The sequence below is a fragment of the Coregonus clupeaformis genome, unplaced genomic scaffold (assembly GCF_020615455.1).
Source record: "Coregonus clupeaformis isolate EN_2021a unplaced genomic scaffold, ASM2061545v1 scaf2611, whole genome shotgun sequence".
Taxonomy (NCBI): domain Eukaryota; kingdom Metazoa; phylum Chordata; class Actinopteri; order Salmoniformes; family Salmonidae; genus Coregonus; species Coregonus clupeaformis.
This window is the reverse complement of record NW_025536065.1, coordinates 18,133-37,500: the sequence shown is the minus strand read 5'-3', so window position 1 is coordinate 37,500 and position 19,368 is coordinate 18,133. Positions and strand designations below refer to the sequence as shown.

The window sequence follows — 19,368 nt, the reverse complement described above, 5'->3', positions numbered from 1 at the left end:
TTGTCCCTGTTTTGGCAGGTTTTCGCTCTCAAAAGTACACCTTTTTAATAGCAAAACAGCACAATTGGATGTTCTATGTCCACAACAATGTTTAAACCCTATCAGGTGACCATTTTTGAGGTCTGGGAAAAATGGAAGACATTTAGATTTTGGGGTGTAGTTACCCTTAAATGCAAGCGTGCACCAGGAAGAGACCTTTGTTTGGTTAAGCGGTGTTGCTGTAGGACAAATGGCCACTGGAGTGATGCAAATGATCACGGTATAATTCTGCGAGGCAGGCATAGGCTACTTTGTAGTTAACATTTACTTGCGAAGGTTTTGGGGAAAGCCATTCCTTCCCTACCAGAAGAAGGTTATCATTAGCATCATCGCTAACGGCTACACAAAGTGTAGACATACGCGCGCACCGCACACATGCACACAGACAGGGGCATTCCTGTGCCCTTTCAGAAAGTTCATGGAAATACCAATCACTGATGCATTTTGTTCATGTCTTATGATTGGCTTGGGCAAATGAATATGTTTTCTAACAAGTTGAATAGATTTAGTTGATTTCCTACTAAGTTCAATAAATGTTTGAATATTGTTGAATTTGGGTTTAATGTCTGGATTCCGTGATTCGGTCCGCAACGCCTATTTTATAGGGCCCTAGTCCATGAACTTGTCATAAGTCAACATAGGATATGCCCTCTTCCACCCCCACAAGACTCAAATATATATATATATATATATATATATATATATATATATATATATATATATATTTTTTTTTATTTTTTTTTTTTCTTGGAAATGTAAGCAAGGTTTGAGCTTCTTCAGTCTGTGTCATAAAGTGGATACTTTTCTGTGTCTCGTTCAGAGTGAGTGACACATTGACTTTATATAGTGTACCAAGAGTTGTTCCCTCGCTTACGGCCATACCAGCCTGAATACGCCCGATCTCGTCCGATCTCGGAAGCTAAGCAGGGTCGGGCCTGGTTAGTACTTGGATGGGAGACCGCCTGGGAATACCAGGTGCTGTAAGCTTTTTGTCCCAGTAGAGCGTGCTCTTGTGTCATGGAGCAATTGCCTTTTATTTATCACCCTAATAATATCATGGATTGTTATTGGACTAAATGCAGTTTGTGTGTGCTGCCCTGCCCTGCCCTGCCCTGCCCTGATCAAATCAAATAATGGACATTCCGCTTTCCCTCAAAATGTAGGCAGTACATACAGCCTTTGTTTTTAGTCTAGGAGACTGTCAATGTCTGTAGTCCATTAGGGCACTATAAAATCCCTTCAATGTTTTGCCTGATTCCGTTAATTCCCAAGTTCCCTTTTCTCCGTTTAGATTTCCCCGTTGACCGTTTGTCCCTGTTTTGGCAGGTTTTCGCTCTCAAAAGTACACCTTTTTAATAGCAAAACAGCACAATTGGATGTTCTATGTCCACAACAATGTTTAAACCCTATCAGGTGACCATTTTTGAGGTCTGGGAAAAATGGAAGACATTTAGATTTTGGGGTGTAGTTACCCTTAAATGCAAGCGTGCACCAGGAAGAGACCTTTGTTTGGTTAAGCGGTGTTGCTGTAGGACAAATGGCCACTGGAGTGATGCAAATGATCACGGTATAATTCTGCCAGGCAGGCATAGGCTACTTTGTAGTTAACATTTACTTGCGAAGGTTTTGGGGGAAAGCCATTCCTTCCCTACCAGAAGAAGGTTATCATTAGCATCATCGCTAACGGCTACACAAAGTGTAGACATACGCGCGCACCGCACACATGCACAATGTGGCAAATGAATGCGTTTACTAAGTTTAATAGATTGTTTTGATTGAAATTACATGGAAACAACGTTGATTCAACCAGTTTTTGCCCACCATGTGTGCTGTTTTCCATTTCCATTGACAAATGATCTTGACTGATCTTGACTCATAATTCTGCTGCTTGTGTTTCCTTTCTCTCTCCTTCCACAGACACCAGGCTCTGCACTCATGATGACAAGAAAGTCTCAATACCCCAATGATTCTAATTACCCAAAGTACTAAATAGCTGCAGTGGAGAACTTTAAAGCTGTATAAGTGAGGAAGGTATTTGGTCACAGGAGGCTGCTGAGGGGAGAACGGCTCATAATAATGGCTGGAATGGAGTGAATGGAACGTTATCAATCACATGGAAACAATGTGTTTGATGTGTTTGATACCACTCCATTTCTCCCTTTCAGCCTACTATGAATTAAGGTGCCACCGGCCACCTGTGTATATGGTGTACAGCAGAAACGGACTGACCATTGGGCAGTCCAGGCAAATGCCAAATGGGCTAGTCCATATTTAGCTCAGTGTGTCTGTGTTTTTTGTTGTTGTGCAGAATGATCATTATTTGGCTAATAATGGGTGCCTCTAGTAAAAAATGGCTGATGTGGGGGCCTTAAGGACAAAAATTAGACAATGCGTCAGCAATGCCCGGGACGATTTATGGTCCTTTTCCGTCCCTGAGAAAAGACAAAAGAGAAATGGAGCCAGTAGGGAGCCAGACTGATAAACGTGGGGACAAATTCCCCCACGCTGATCCATGTGGAGATAGCGTCTCTCCTACAGGAAAGGACAGATACTGTTGTATTTGTGAATTTCCCAAGTCCTTGTTTGACTTCCTGGTAGTGCACCTGACCTAACCATCTCCGACATTGTCAAGTGGAGCCGTGTGACTATTTGTCTCTCCAAAATGGCACCATATTCCCTATATAGTGGACTACTTTTGACCAGGGCCCATATGGCTCTGGTCAAAGTAGTGCACTATGAAGGTAATAGTGTGCCATTTGGAACTCAGTCCCAGTGTGGGGTCATACACAGGACAATGGGAGAGCTCCTTGCTGACAGACTGGGGTTCATGACCTTTGTGATTCCTAGCCCAAAAAAAGACCAAAGTCTGCGGAAATTTCCTTATTTTGTGTTGTTTTATTTTTCAGTCTGCAGAAATGTCCTTCTGTCATGTTGTTTTATTGTTCAGTCTGCAGAAATGTCCTTCTTTCATGTTGTTTTATTGTTCAGCTCCTGGGACATTCCATATTATGTGTAACTCTGTATAGATCTTTGCATCCTTACTAGCTCGCTACATTATTTGTTCCTTTTGGCACTGTTTCCAAATATTGTGGCCATATTAATTGGCATGTGCCTCAATCCCACTAACTCTCTTCCTGTCAATTGTCTCTGGAAAAGGTGCATTTAAAGTGGCACTCCAGTCTCCTTTTCACCTCATTTAATCCGGTTTAACTCAACAAAGCCACATCTCAATGGGTGGTCCAGTATCATACATAGCACGAAGTGGGGGAGGGGCTTTGCTCTTTTGTTCTCTATTGCTCCTCTATTGTTCCCTCAAGCAAGGGGGAGGCCGATGACATCACGACATCCCAACAAGCCAACTTCTTGAATGCCCTCCTACTTGAAGTTTGCAGATGTGTCTATAAAATACTATTTTGCTCAAAACATTTCTGAGGGCTTGAGTTTTTCTTGACCTCATGACCTGGTCAGGTAAAACTCTGGATCCTGTTACGTGAGGCTATAAAAATATTCTTTTTAGATATCTTCCCTTTTCTTATGACTATAGGGCTGGAGTTTTTTCTTGTCGGGTTATGTGAATTGGAACACTCCTCCTAAAGTGATCAGACCCTTTCAAACAACCACAAACTTTGTTATTATTAATTCTGAAACGGATATAAAAAAGCCAGAGACAACAGCTTCAAAGGACAACATACTCTGTAGTTTAGCAACTCTATCTGAGCGTTATAAAAAATGGTTAATGTCTTTAAATATTAATTCCCTCTACACACACACACAATTTAAGCAGTGACTTTGAAAAAAATATAAAAACAGACGGTTTCAATGTATACTGAACAAAAAATATCACTCACATACAACATTTCAAAATTTTACTTACATATAAGAAATCATCAATTGCAATAAATGTATGTTGATAAGAATTGTCAACTGCTCACATATTAGTTTGAGTTGATGTAGCACTTGCTATAAACAAAATATCATACTGATCTTACAATACAAATAAATTCAATAACTACTAATCAATATCCTGTTTCAATATAATTAATAATTTCAGATATAAATCCACAACATTATCACAAAAGCAATTAGTTCAAATATATAGGGTTGTACTGCTTTATTTAACATCATTCTATCCATTTTTACATATTAGTTAAATATATTATTCAAAACATTCTATTTACTGTATATACACAAATCATATTCACACATAAAAAAATGGTACCAAAAGTCCAAAACCACATTACATTTCTTAATCTCATTCATCCAACACATCTTACTCATATGATTTTCATTACACTCTTTGTGCAGTATATCAAAATGTCTATTTACAAATCTTAATAAAGAATTCCATGTTTTGATTTAAAAACAATACCCTTGAGTCAGACTGTAGATTGTATAATCGTTGTTCTCATCAAATCAAATATTTCAACAGAAGTCATAGTTCTGAAGGGGTTATCTTATCTAATCTTCCAATCCCATCTCTCCTTATTTATTCTTGATGATCCTGATTTCTTCGAGTGAGGGTTGTTCACTGAGCTAAAAACGAAGGTTGAAATCACAGTGAAAAACAGAATATCATTTATGCAAAATTGATGGTCTATCAGGTGTAAATAACATAATAAAATCTCGTCATTACTTTGGTTTAGTTTAAATCAATCAAACTAAGGCTCCTCCCATTGCAGTCAACAGTAGCTCATATAGGCGTCAAAGGGAAGCAAACCTACATAACATAACTATGTGGCTATGTAAGACTAACCTTATTTACTTAAAACTTTTATTATCATCACAATGAATGATGTGATCGTTGAAATAAATAAATAAATCACCACTTTAATGTTTTTGTTTCTATTTACCAATGGTTTTGTCAGAATAGTCAGCAGTCTTTGAATAACGAGAGGTGCAGAGTTCCTAACCCGTATACCTCAAACAGAATAGGACCCCTTAGTGATGGTCAATACAAAAAGATGCCTGATCTCAGATTCACTCTGCTGCAGGCCAGCTCAGTGAATCCAATAGAATGCACTGTAGTTCTTTGTGAGGCTGTGAGTTAGGCTAACAAACAGCTGTTTGTTAAAGCTACTGCAGTGTCATATGAACTTCGCTATGCCCTCTCAGCAGCCCATGGGAGATAGTGTGCCCTGCTTGTCTCTATATGTTGTGTTGGAGGGGTGGTGTTGTGTCAGAGGGAGTCCCCTACCTGAAGCAATCTGTGTGCCGTTTGAGGTGGCTAACAGAGTGACAGGGTAGCCCCCTCCTCTGTCTGCATGTCCTGAAAGGAGGCCAAATCAATGGCCACCTGGGGAGAAAAAGAGTTCCAACATTATTAAGATCTAAAGTCCAAAACCATCACAAGTGAGATTGATTGGAAAGTCTGAAGGAGTTTTGCCGATTAATTGGAAAGTACCCAGTTCTATGTGTGTTTCTGTCGTGTTCATAGAAATAGAATCACTAGTCATCATTCTTTATGTTAAGGGTATAACAGAACTAAACAACACGGGACACATTTGGGGATTTCAGATCTGGTGGTAAAGTTTTATAAACTCACCTGCTCTTCTGTACCATCTGCTGCTACCATGGTGACTGTGTGTTCCATCTACATTAAGCATTTCATGGGAAGGACAGTGAAGGTGGTGCCATCACTGGTTACCATGGTAATTGTGTTTCCCAACTCTGTCAGCCTGCGAGATACTGACCTGGGAATAAGCATTACATATTTTCTATACACTATGAAGCACTATATAATTAAGTGAAGTTTACATACACCTTAGCCAAATACATTTCAAACTCAGTTTCACAATTCCTACATTTAATCCTATTAAAATTCCCTGTCTTGGGTCAGTTAGGATCACCACTTTATTTTAATTATGTGAAATGTCAATATAGTAGAGGAATGATTTATTTAAGTTTTTATTTTTTCATCACATTCCCAGTGGGTCAGAAATTTATATACACTCAATTAGTATTTGGTAGCATTGACTTTGTTGTCCTTAAGCCATTTTGCCACAACTTTGGTATCTTGGGGTCATTGTCCATTTAAACCCTTTGCGACCAAGCTTTAACTTCCTGACTGATGTCTTGAGATGTTGCTTCAATATATCTACATAATTTTCCCTTCCTCATATCCATCTATTTTGTGAGTGCACCAGTCCCTCCTGCAGCAAACACCCACACCTGATCTCCACTCCCGTGGTTCACGTTGATGGTGTTCTTCGACTTACAACCCTCCTTTCTCCTCCAAACATAACGATGGTCATTATGGCCAAACAGTTCTATTTTTTTTTCATCAGAACAGTGACATTTCTCCAAAAAGTATGATCTTTGTCCCCATGTGCAGTTTCAAACCGTAGTCTGGCTTTTTTATGGTGGTTTCGGAACGGTGGCTTCTTCCTTTCGCCTTTCAGGTTATGTCGATATGCTCTTTTACTTGATATATACTTTTGTACGGTTTCCTCCACTTCTTCACATGGTCCTTTCTGTTGTTCGATTGATTTCTTTTTCACCAAATCGTTCATCTCTAACCTCTCCTTCTCACTATACTGCGTGGTCCCATGGTGTTTTCTTGCTCTTTTTTACAGATGATGTGTCCCTTCCGTTTGGAAATTGCTCCCAATAACCAGACTTGTGGAGGTCTACCATTTTTTCCTAGGTCTTTATTTCTTTTGATGTCAACAAGGCACTGAGTTTGAAGGTAGCTTAATTATCCCCGGGTACACCTCCAATTGACTCAAAGATGTCAATTAGCCTATCAGCTTCTAAAGCCATACATCATTTTCTGGAATTTCCCAAGCTGTTTAAAGGCACAGTCAACTAGTTATGTAAACTTCTGACCCACTGAATTGTGATACAGTGAATTATAAGTGAAATAAAATCTGTTAACAATTGCTGAAAAATTACTTGTGTCATGCACAAAGTAGATCTCCTAACACTTCCAAACTATTTTTTTAACAAAGAAATTTGTGGAGTTTAAAAACAAGTTTTAATACTCCAACCTAAGTTACTTTAACTGTAATTCCCATTTCCCTCTATTAATTATTGTACATTAAACAAACAGTCTTCTGTGGGAAGCATTGTAGTCAACATGCCACATCCCTGTGGGCAGCTTTCGACACCTTGTACAGTCCATGCCTGGCCAAGATTGAGGCTGCTCTGAGGGTGGGGGGGTCAACTCATTAGGGGTGTTCCTAATGTTGTGTACACTCAATTATAAATTTGTATGTAAAACTATTTAAGATCATACTTTCAGTTTTTTCCAAACTCCAGTGGTGGAAAAAGTACCCAATTGTCATACTTAAGTAAAAGTATAGATACCTTAATAGAAAGTTACTTAAGTAAAAGTCAATCATAAATACTATTTGGGTAAAAGTCTAAAAAGTATTTGGTTTTAAATATACGGTGGGGAAAAAGTATTTAGTCACCACAATTGTGCAAGTTCTCCCACTTAAAAGATGAGAGAGTCCTGTAATTTTCATCATAGGTACCGTCAACTATACAGACAAATGAGGAAAAAAAAAGAAAATCACATTGTAGGATTTTTTATGTTTTTTTCCAAATTATGTGGAAAATAAGTTTTGGTCAATAAATTTCTCAATCTTTGTTATTCCCTTTGTTCATACATCAAACCTTTTCTGTAAGTCTTCACAAGGTTTTCACACACTGTTGCTGTATTTTGCCCATTCCTCCATCATCTCCTCTAAGCAGTGATGTTTTGGGGCTGTCGCTGGGCAACACAGACTTTCAACTCCCTCCAAAGATTTTCTATGGGGTTGAGATCTGAGCCCAGCCACTCAAGACCTTAAATCTTCTTACAACCATCTTCGTTGCCCGAGCGGTTGTTTGATCTTGTCATGCTGAAAGTCCCACCCGTTTCATCTTCAATGCCCTTGCTGATGGAAGGAGATTTTCACTCAAAATCTCCCGATCCATGGCCCCATTCATTCTTTCCTTTACATCTCTCCTGTCCCTTTGCAAAAAACAGCCCCAAAGCATGATGTTTCACCCCCTGCTTCACAGTAGGTATGGTGTTCTTTGGATGCAACTCAGCATTCTTTGTCCTCCAAAACACGTGAGTTGAGTTTTTACCAAAAAGTTCTATTTTGGTTTCATCTGACCATATACATTCTCCCAATCCTCTTCTGGATCATCCAAATGCACTCTAGCAAACTTCAGACGGGCCTGGACATGTACTGGGCTTAAGCAGGGACACGTCTGGCACTGCAGGATTTGAGTCCTGAGCGGCGTAGTGTGTTACTGATGGTAGGCTTTGTTACTTTGGTCCCAGCTCTCTGCAGGTCATTCACTAGGTGTGGTTCTGGGATTTTTGCTCCCCGTTCTTGTGATCATTTTTGACCCCATGAGGTAGATCTTACGTGGAGCCCCAGATCGAGGAGATTATCACTGGTCTTGTATGTCTTCCATTTCCTTAATTGCTCCCACAGTTGATTTCTTCAAACCAAGCTGCTTACCTATTACAGATTCAGTCTTCCCCAGCCTGGTGCGGTCTACAATTTTGTTTCTGGTGTCCTTTGACGCTCTTTGGTCTTATCCATAGTGGAGTTTGGAGTGTGACTGTTTGAGGTTGTGAGACAGGTGTCTTTTATACTGATAACAAGTTCAAACAGGTGCCATTAATACTGGTACAGTGGAGGACAGAGGAGCCTCTTAAAGAAGTAGTTCAGGTCTGTAGGAGCCATAAATCTTGCTTGTTTGTAGGTGACCAAATACTTATTTTCCACCATAATTTGCTAATAAATTCATTAAAAATCCTACAATGTGATTTTCTGGATTTTTTTCTCTCTCAATTTGTCTGTCATAGTTGACGTGTACCTATGATGAAAATTACAGGCCTCTCTCATCTTTCTAAGTGGGAGAACTTGCACAATTGGTGGCTGACTAAATACTTTTTTCCCCCACTGTACTTAAGTATCAAAAGTAAAAGTAAAAGTATTAATCACTTAAAATTCCTTATATTAAGCAAAGCAGTTGGCACCATTTTCTTGTTTTGAAAATGTACGGATAGCCAGGGGCACACTCCAACACTCAGATATTATTTACAAAAGATGCATTTCTGTTTAGTGAGTCCGCCAGGCCAGAGGCAGTAGGAATGACCACGTGTTCTCTTGATAAGTGCGTGAATTTGACAATTTTCCTGTCCTGCTAAGCATTCAAAATGTAACGAGTAGTTTTGGTTATCAAGGAAAATGTATGGAGTAAAAAGTACAATATTTTCTTTAGGAATGTAGTGAAGTAAAAGTAAAAGTTGTCAAAAACATAAATAGTAATACCTAAAAAAACGACTTAAGTAGTACTTCAAAGTATTTTTACTTAAGTACTTTACACCACTGCCAAACTCACTTCACTCGCGCATAAGAGGGAAGGCTTGCACTACTGGTGCTGGTACATGCACAGATCAAACACACTGCTGGAACGCCGATTAAGCTGTTTACATGTACTAATGGCATACTCGGCCCTCTGCCATAATCAGTTTAATATTTAATTATTAGTGTGCATGTAAACATACTCAGTGTATGGTGCCATGGGTATAGAGGTGTGTAGATGTAGAGGGATAAATGGAGTTGTTGAGACATGAATTAAGAGAGGTTGCTAACATAGAAATAGAATGAATATGCTCGTTCTAGTTTAGTATTTGCTAACTTGTAGGGTAGTCAAGTGTGATCAAACGCACATCCTTTAGTGGGGTGCAGGGCCGAAAAAAGTAAGTATAAAATAAATACAGCCTGCACACTCATAAGCTCCACCACACACCTTTATTCACAAACAAACAACGTTTGATCCATTAAGCCATTTCCTGTGAACGCCATCTGATTCATTTATTATTATGAAAACCACTTTTGGGTATTAACATACGTTTTGTCTACCTGACATAAATGTCTATACAGTTATAATATTCAATAAATAAATACATATACACAGCATATATAAAAATCCCCTTTCAACCTAAATATGTATAGACCACCCTAATTGATGCTTGTCCTATGTCTATAAATATGGGTGTGGTACACTTCCGGTGAAATGACTAAATTAGTGTGCAGCTCCATTTCTTTTATACTAACCTGTTGGTTCCATCGGGTGTGTTATGAGCTGCACATGCTGCTGACCAATGGCCTCAGTCTCAGTCATCTGTTCCAAACAGGACTCCTCCTCCTGCTCCTCCTCAACCGGGCAAAATTAACTGAGGATCATCGATGGCCTCTGAATCATCCATGGAATAACAACAATGACATTTCTCAATAATCGTCTCGTGACTCCGTCATTACTCTAGTTGCAGTCCTGATAAGGGCATAACAGCAGTCAATGATTCACTGTGAGCAACCTTTAAACACTGTGCCGTGAGGTATACGTCAGACTTTAGAGGTAATCTACAGGTAACTGCCAACATAAAGGAAACGCTTGAGTAAATGAGGGATACAAAGTATATTGAAAGCAGGTTATTCCACACAGGTGTGGTTTCTGAGTTAATTAACTAATTAAAAAACATCCCATCATGCTTAGGGGTCATGTATAAAAATGCCCAGTTAAACATTATTTTGGCTACCATGGCTAGAAGAGATCTTAGTGACTTTGAAAGAGGGTCTCAAAAAAGCATATGGGGGCTTTTAGGGTGTGTGTCTCAGGTCACCAGATCTCAACCCAGTTGAACACTTCGGGGAGATTCTGGAGCCGCCTGAGACAGCGTTTTAACCACCATCAACAAAACACCAAGATGGAATTTCTTGTGGAAAAAGTTCACATCCTCAAATAGAGTTCCAGACACTTGTATGCCAAGGCGCATTGAGCCAGTTCCCATGGCGGCTCAACGTCCTATGAAGACACTTTATGTTGGCGTTGTTGCAGTTACCTGTATATTTTATGGTTATTATGTCACCACTAGTTACGCCTGTGTGTACACATAGGATGGGTTTCTTTTTTCCTCCTCCCAAAATAGACAAAAAACAGAGGAGAGGAAAGACAAATAAGATGAAGTCATCCATTGATGACTAACACATCTGTGTGTAGGTGGTGTTGACTTCCGCCTGACCTGTAGGGTTTCGTGGTATGCCTCCTGCTCTTCCTCAATGGGCTCTGTGCGTTATGCGCTGTGCGTTTTCATGGCCAGGGTGGAGATCTGCTTGTAGGGTCTTCCCACAGTGGTTGCAGTTGTAGGGGCTTGCCATGGTGTGGACAACGTGGTGTTTGTAAAGGCTGGATACTCTGTGAACCGCTTGTCACAGCCTGGGACTGTACATACGTAAGGGCTTCTCTCTCCTGTAAATTCGTCCCATTCATTAATCAGTGTAAACGCCACACAACAAAAAGGACTGAATAATGTTGTTGTGTGACTTTTAACATAAAGAGAAACAGAAGGACTACATACCTGTGTGGATCCTCACGTGGTTCTTATAGTTGGTGGCACTGGCGGCTCGCCCACAGCCAGGCTCTGCGTAGTAAGGCCGCTCCCCTGTGTGTGTGCGAATGTGCACCTTCCTGATGTTAGAGGTAGTAAACGATCTCCCACACCCTCAAACGGGCACATGAATGGGCTTCTCTCTACAGTACAAAGGGGTGATGAGCTTGTTCACGACCTCTTCAAGTTCGCTGGATGAGATCATTTCTAACAGCATGATCACATGATTTCTAATCCAAATGGGACGGCAAAAATAAAAACTAGTTGTACACTGTAGATTGCATATGTAACTAAATCTGACTCTGGATAAATGTTGTACCTGTGTGGGTTCTGATGTGCTTTTGGAGGTCACCAGACGTCTTGGAACGACTTTGCACAGTGCACTTCCCTGGCGGATAAGGCTTCTCACCAGTGTGTATCCTGATGTGGCTTTTCAGGCCATACCCTTTTGGGGAAAAAACACATTTCGCTGAGTTGGAAACGCGTGCTGTACATTTTCTGGATCAGTGTCACACTGACCGACATTGTTCAGATAATGAGTGAGCAATTGTTCAAACTGAGGAAATGGATAACTCCTTAGCCATTTCCCAACAAGGTTGCTATGACATATGCCTAGAGCACCTCAGCTTCATACAGTGCCTTGCAAAAGTATTCATCCCCCTTGGCGTTTTTCCTATTTTGTTGCATTACAACCTGTAATTTAAATGGATTTTATGCTCCTCTGTAGCTCAATTGGTAGAGCATGGCGCTTGTAACGCCAGGGTAGTGGGTTCGATCCCCGGGACCACCCATACGTAAAAATGTATGCACACATGACTGTAAGTTGCTTTGGATAAAAGCGTCTGCTAAATGGCATATTATTATTATTATATTATTATTATTATGTAATGGACATACACAAAATAGTCCAAATTGGTGAAGTGAAATTAAAAAAATTACTTGTTTCAAAAAATTCTAAAAAATAAATAATGGAAAAGTGGTGCGTGCATATTTATTCACCCCCTTTGCTATGAAGCCCCTAAATAAGATCTGGTGCAACCAATTACCTTCAGAAGTCACATAATTAGTTAAATAAAGTCACCTGTGTGCAATCTAAGTGTCACATGATCTCAGTATATATACACCTTTTCTGAAAGGCCCCAGAGTCTGCAACACCACTAAGCAAGGGGCACCACTAAGCAAGGGGCACCACTAAGCAAGGGGCACCACTAAGCAAGGGGCACCACCAAGCAAGTGGCACCATGAAGACCAAGGAACTCTCCAAACAGGTCAGGGACAAAGTTGTGGACAAGTACTGATCAGGGTTGGGTTTTTAAAAAATATCAGAAACTTTGAACATCCCACGGAGCACCATTAAATCCATTATTACGAAAATGGAAAGAATATGGCACCACAACAAACCTGCCAAGAGAGGGCCGCCCACCAAAACTCACGGACCAAGCAAGGAGGGCATTAATCAGAGGCAACAAAGAGACCAACGATAACCCTGAAGGAGCTGCAAAGCTCCACAGCGGAGATTGGAGTATCTGTCCTTAGGACCACTTTAAGTCGTACACTCCACAGAGCTGGGCTTTACGGAAGAGTGGCCAGAAAAAAGCCATTGCTTAAAGAAAAAAATAAGCAAACACGTTTGGTGTTTGACAAAAGGCACGTGGGAGACTCCCCAAACATCTGAAAGAAGGTCCTCTGGTCAGATGAGACTAAAATTGAGCTTTTTGGCCATCAAGGAAAACGTTGTCTGGCGCAAACCCAACACCTCTCATCACCCAGAGAACACCATCCCCACAGTGAAGCATGGTGGTGGCAGCATCATGCTGTGGGGATGTTTTTTCATCAGCAGGGACTGGAAACTGGTCGGAATTGAAGGAATGATGGATGGCGCTAAATACAGGGAAATTCTTGATGGAACCTGTTTCAGTCTTCCAGAGATTTAGACTGGGACGGAGGTTCACCTTCCAGCAGGACAATGACCCTAAGCATACTGCTAAAGCAACACTCGAGTGGTTTAAGGGGAAACATTTGGAATGGCCTAGTCAAAGCCCAGACCTCAATCCAATTGAGAATCTGTGGTATGTACACCAGCGGAACCTATCCAACTTGAAGGAGCTGGAGCAGTTTTGCCTTGAAGAATGGGCAAAAATCCTAGTGGCTTACAGAGACATACCCAAAGAGACTTGCATCTGTAATTGCTGCAAAAGGTGGCTCTACAAAGTATTGACTTTGGGGGGGTGAATAGTTACGCACGCCCAAGTTCTGTTTTTTTGGTCTTATTTCTTGTTCGTTTCAAAAGAAAAAATATTTTGCATCTTCTAAGTGGTAGGCATGTTGTGTAAATCAAATGACACAAACCCCCCCAAAATCAATTTTAATTCCAGGTTGTAAGGCAACAAAATAGGGAAAATGCCAAGGGGGGTAAATACATTCGCAAGCCACTGTATCTCAAAAGGTTTTATGACCTTTGTATTAGTCTGAAGGTAATTTATTACCTGTAGCAAACTTCTTTCCACAGCCCAGGTGATCACACAGATATGGCCGGTCACCTGTGTGGTACCCTCTCATGTACCTGCAGAGGGCAGAAAATAGCAAATCAAACAACATTAACAGATCAGTCATTTGGATCAATTAAATCTGACTCATTCTACACTACCGGTCTAAAGTTTTAGATAACCTACTAATTCAAGGGTTTTTCTTTATTTTTTACAATTTTCTACATTGTAACTACATCAAAACTATGAAATATCACATATGGAATCATGTAAGTGTTAAACAAATCAAAATATATTTTATATTTGAGATTCTTCAAATAGCCACCCTTTGCCTTGATGACAGCTTTGTACACTCTTGGAATTATCTCAACCAGCTTCATGAGGTAGTCACCTGGAATGCATTTCAATTAACAGGTGTGCCATCTTAAAAGTTAATTTGTGGAATTTATTTCCTTCTTAATGCGTTTGAGCCAATCAGTTGTGCTGTGACAAGGTAGGGGGAGATATACATTTTACATTTTAGCAGACGCTATTATCCAGAGTGACTTACAGTTAGTGAGTGCATACATTTTTCATACTTTTTTCATACTGGCCCCCCGTGGGAAACGAACCCACAACCCTGGCGTTGCAAGCGCCATTCTCTACCAACTGATCTACACAGAAGATAGCCCTATTTGGTAAAATACCAAGTCCATATTATGGCAAGAACAGCTCAAATAAGCAAAGAGAAATGACAGTCCATCATTACTTTAAGACATGAAGGTCAGTCAATATGGAACATTTCAAGAACTTTGAAAGTTTCTTAAAGTGCAGTCGCAAAAACCATCAGCGCTATGATGAAACTGGCTTTCTGAGGACCGCCACAGGAATGGAAGACCCAGAGTTACCTCTGCTGCGAGGATGAGTTCATTAGAGTTACCAGCCTCAGAAATTGCAGCCCAAATAAATGCTTCACAGAGTTCCAAGTCACAGAGCAGCATCTCAACATCAACTGTTCAGAGGAGACTGCGTGAATCAGGCCTTCATGGTCGAATTGCCGCAAAGAAAAACCACTACTAAAGGACCCAATAAGAAGAAGAATTTACTTGGGGCCAAGAAACACGAGCAATGGACATTAGATTGGTGGGAATGTGTCCTTTGGTCTGAGTCCAAAATGGAGATTTTTGGTTCCAACGCTGTGTCTTTGTGAGAAGCTGTGTAGGTGAACGGATGATCTCTGCATGTGTATTTCTCACCATAGAAACATGGAGGAGGTGGTGTTATGGTGTGGGGTGCTTTGCTGGTGACACTGTCTGTGATTTTTTAGAATTCAAGGCACACTTAACCAACATGGTTACCACACATTCTGCAGCGATCCCATCCCATCTGGTTTGGGCTTAGTGCGACTATCATTTGCTTTTCAACAGGACAATGACCCACTACACCTCCAGGCTGTGTAAGGGCTATTTTTACCAAGAAGGAGAGTGATGGAGTGCTGCATCAGATGACCTGGCCTCCACAATCCCCCGACCTCAACCATATTGAAATGGTTTGGGATAGTCGATCGCAGAGTGAAGGAAAAGCAGCCACATGTGCTCAGCATATGTGGGAACTCCTTCAAGACTGTTGGAAAAGCATTCCAGGTGAAGCTGGTTAGAGAATGCCAAGAGTGTGCAAAGCTATCATCAAGGCAAAAGGTGGCTATTTGAAGAATCTCAAATATAAAATATATTTTGATTTGTTTAACACTTTTTGGTTACTCAACATGATTCCATATGTGTTATTTCATAGTTTTGAGGTCTTCACTATTATTCTCCAATGTAGAAAATAGTCAAAATAAAGAAAAACACTTGCATGAGTAGGGTGTTCTAAAACTTTTCTGACCGTAGTGTACGTTCAAGATGTCATTTTTAGGAGTGAGTGTGCTTTACCTTCAGATGGTGTGCTGTTGTGTGAGTTTCCCCACAGCCCCTCATAGTCTCAGCGGAAAGATTTCTCTGTAGGCTGCTCCCTTGAACTACGTAACCACTCTACCCTTTGAAGCACAATCTGAAATAAATATGTATCCAATGTAAGCTAGTGGTAAATATGATATGACATAGATAAACATGAGAAGTATAGTACCTGCATCTGCACACCACATCTTGCTCGACTCTCAGTCAGTGGAGTTGACATCATCAGCTTCCACCTGAGAAAACAAAAGGAAAAAACCAGTGACCATTTTACCTCGGAAACACGATGAGGTTTCGAAAATGGCATACAATGCTGAGTTGATAAGCTGTTAAGATACAATGTCAATAGCAAACGACCTTAGTGGTGTATTGTTCCAGCACGTTGATGGTCTCTTGGTCGAGGGTTCCATCAGTGTTCAGGTCTGACACTGTCCCATCTGCCTGGATGGCCAGGATGGTGTTGGTCTGGGGCATCTGTACTGTGTGCTGGATGTATGCTGTGGTGCCATCCTCCAGCTGAACAGCCTGCAGGGTATTCTGGTCATAGGTATCTGTGAGGGAGTTTCAGTGAAGTTTAATACCCTATGGCAAAAAGTTTTTATTTACCCATCCAAATTTCGCATGACATTTTTTTAATGAAACACTGGGTAAAAACACATTTATTGACAAAAGGATTACAACAATACACTAACTTAAAAAGATGCAATATGCAGAAATCGCTCAGCCATTTCCTAGTTGCAAAAACTATAAAAGTTTGCCTAATTTCAGTTTATGTGACAAAACAAGCAATGTAGAGAATCACTGTATCATCTAAACCTCTGAAATATATTTTCTATAATATTGTCTTTTCAGCTGATGTACAAAACCGAAAGTAAAAGATGCAAAAACTAAACTTAAGAACGGGAAGCTTAGAAATAGTGCATATAGAACATATCTACCACTTCTTATACTTACTTGATGATGAGAATGACAGTTCTATGATTCACATTTATATGTGAACTTGGTCGGGTCGCCCAAAAACGTACATGTTGCAGCTTTAAGAGGGAGACAAACCTTTTGGTGTGTGGATGGCGGTTGTGCCATCTTCCAGCTACACTGCCTGACCATCCTCAAGTCTCAGACCATCTCCTCCAATTACATCACACAAAAGGAGATCCTGTCCACCTGTTGGCCTCCTCTGATAAGCGTAAAATTTGGAAATATTGATATTATATCACTTTTCCCATTACAATGTTTCAACTTAAAGTGAATAGTGACACTAATAAGCAAATGCCTCTTTAAAACAAAATAAGCAATGATTCATTAAAAAAACACGCAATTATTAACATTGATAGAGGAAAACAGACCTCTCTTGGCATTGATACATGTTGGACATATGCAGTAGATCCATCCTCCAGCTGAATGACCTGTCCATCCATGAACTTGCCATCTGAAATGGAGACTGCACTCTTCAATCAGACTGCTCTCATCAAATAATGGACTAAATCATGATAATAATCAATAGATAGAAGAAATCTGTCATGACTAGGCCAAGTAAGGTTATCAACTCTTTCTACATGGTCAGACCGTTTGGGGGGGTTACTTTATGCAGTAGTGTTCACTGTTAGTCAAGCCAATACCTTCATGGCCACTTTCCATTACTGTATGTTTATGGAGATGATTGACATTTGAGTTACCTTTAGGGTTGTGCTGTATGTAAGCTGTAGAGCCATCTGCAAGGGTCACAGCCTGCAAACTCACAGTGTCCATGTCCATCTGATCGCCATCTATTGAACAAAAATGGCACAACCATAAACAAATGAAAAAAAACTGGCTCTAGATGTACAACAGCATGTGCATAACTAATTTTTCCTTTGCTGGCAACTTCAATCCCCACGATAAATGGAAAGGCATGGATGAACTCACCTGAAACAGCCTCTGCCAAACAGAGGGTGACCTGCTGAGTGTCTCCACCTGCATTTTGGAACTCTGCAATGCCCTGGGAGTCCCGGTTAATCTGAGCCAACAGCATTGTCGCTCTGTCCAGACGAACACACACACACGTTATATTCACTGTATGTGTGGCTGCATTGGGTGCAGTCAGACACTTTCCATACAGCTCTTGCAGTCAGATGCACAATGGTAACTTATGGATGTGAATAGACCCAGTTTATTCAGTTGGGCAGCAGTGTATGTTGCATTACTAGATCATATGTACATTAATAATACAAATCTAATGTCCAGCTGCTTTCAGCTGACATGTTGTACAACAGTAGACAGGAGCTGCGCAGATTCAACAGTTCATGTTGTTGCCAAGTTGGATGGAACTTGATAGGACAGTCAACAGTGCAGCTTCAGCTAGCTATGTGACAGACATAACGTTACCGTATCAAATATGAATGTGATTGGTATTGGATCTTTGTTGCCTATACCTAGGTAGCTATAGTTAACGAACTAAATTTGACAGAAACGTTAGCTAGCTAACTTGAGAACAATTTTTTTCGATCAACGTTAGCTAACCGACACTCTATGGTCATTTTTACTAGCTAAGTTAGCTAGCTAGTTCGTCATTCATGTATCTACCACATGTTGAGAAAGGCAAGTTAGTTAGCTGAAGAAACAGTCAATGGGGAAATCGAGGTTATAAGTTTAGCCTCTTAAACGAACTGCTAATATTAACTATTAGCAGGCGGCTGTTACTAGTGTGAAGAAGAGCGCCAAACAAATCATTTGCTAGTGCTAATTAGCATGTGGGCTAACGAATAATAAAACATTTTAGACAATACATGATTTTTACTATGGTTTAATTAAGTATATTTCTCCTATCAAACGCCGCGCAGCTATCCCCTTCCGTCTCCCCAAACTGGATATGGCTGTAGAAAGCACACTGGGTAAAACCACATTTATACGAACCTCCTAAAAATTTCCAACAATCCCTTCGGTTCGACCACCATGCATCAGGGCAGGAAATGTTCTCCTGTGCGCGCACCCTGGAACATGTACAAAGATAGCACTTGCCCAGATATGATCTGTATGATTAGCAAATATTTCAGTCGCGCAAGCTACTAGTAATCTCATTGGTTCAAAGTCTATTCAATCATTGTTTGATGACCTCCCATTTCCATTCATTTTCCTCATTCAGCTTTTGGGGTTCGTTCTATACGCCATTCTGGATCACAATTGTGACCGCTTAACTTTGCACGTATTTTCTAGCGGTTTCCAATAAAATATCAGTTTCACGTCACTGGTTGTTATACTTCATATTAATGCAGTTCGTTCAGCACAACAAACAAATATAGAATCAAAAAACACGTTTTCGAAGTTGGACACAGCCATTTTGGAACCGTAAAGCCTCATGGTGGCGGAGAGTGGAGCAAGGTAGTGGACAATGCAGTAGAATAAAACTCCAGGGTATTTGTAATGCATTTTATATACATTGACAGCCAGCAGTGTCTGTTAAATGAAACTACCCAGATCCAGGATAACGATATGCAGTTTGAAGCAAGGTTATAGCCACGTTTTAGGTCGTCTATAT

The 19,368-nt window shown here is 40.4% G+C and overlaps 1 protein-coding gene and 1 non-coding gene across 2 annotated transcripts; one reads left to right on the top strand and one right to left on the bottom strand.

The window, feature by feature from the left end:
• Positions 1-907: 907 nt before the first annotated feature.
• Positions 908-1,026, top strand: LOC121562408. Its single transcript, XR_005999503.2, has one exon. It is a non-coding gene; the product is annotated as a 5S ribosomal RNA (ribosomal RNA).
• Positions 1,027-5,263: 4,237 nt separating this feature from the next.
• LOC121562398 (zinc finger protein 143) lies at positions 5,264-18,308 on the bottom strand. Its single transcript, XM_045219677.1, is given in 16 exon segments — positions 5,264-5,332; positions 11,072-11,167; positions 11,169-11,239; positions 11,242-11,298; positions 11,408-11,554; positions 11,557-11,580; positions 11,757-11,882; positions 13,924-13,989; positions 15,797-15,872; positions 15,874-15,951; positions 16,064-16,090; positions 16,212-16,405; positions 16,908-17,031; positions 17,201-17,283; positions 17,531-17,620; positions 17,760-18,308. Coding segments are annotated over 16 exon segments (1,434 nt in total). The 5' UTR covers positions 17,866-18,308.
• Positions 18,309-19,368: the final 1,060 nt, after the last annotated feature.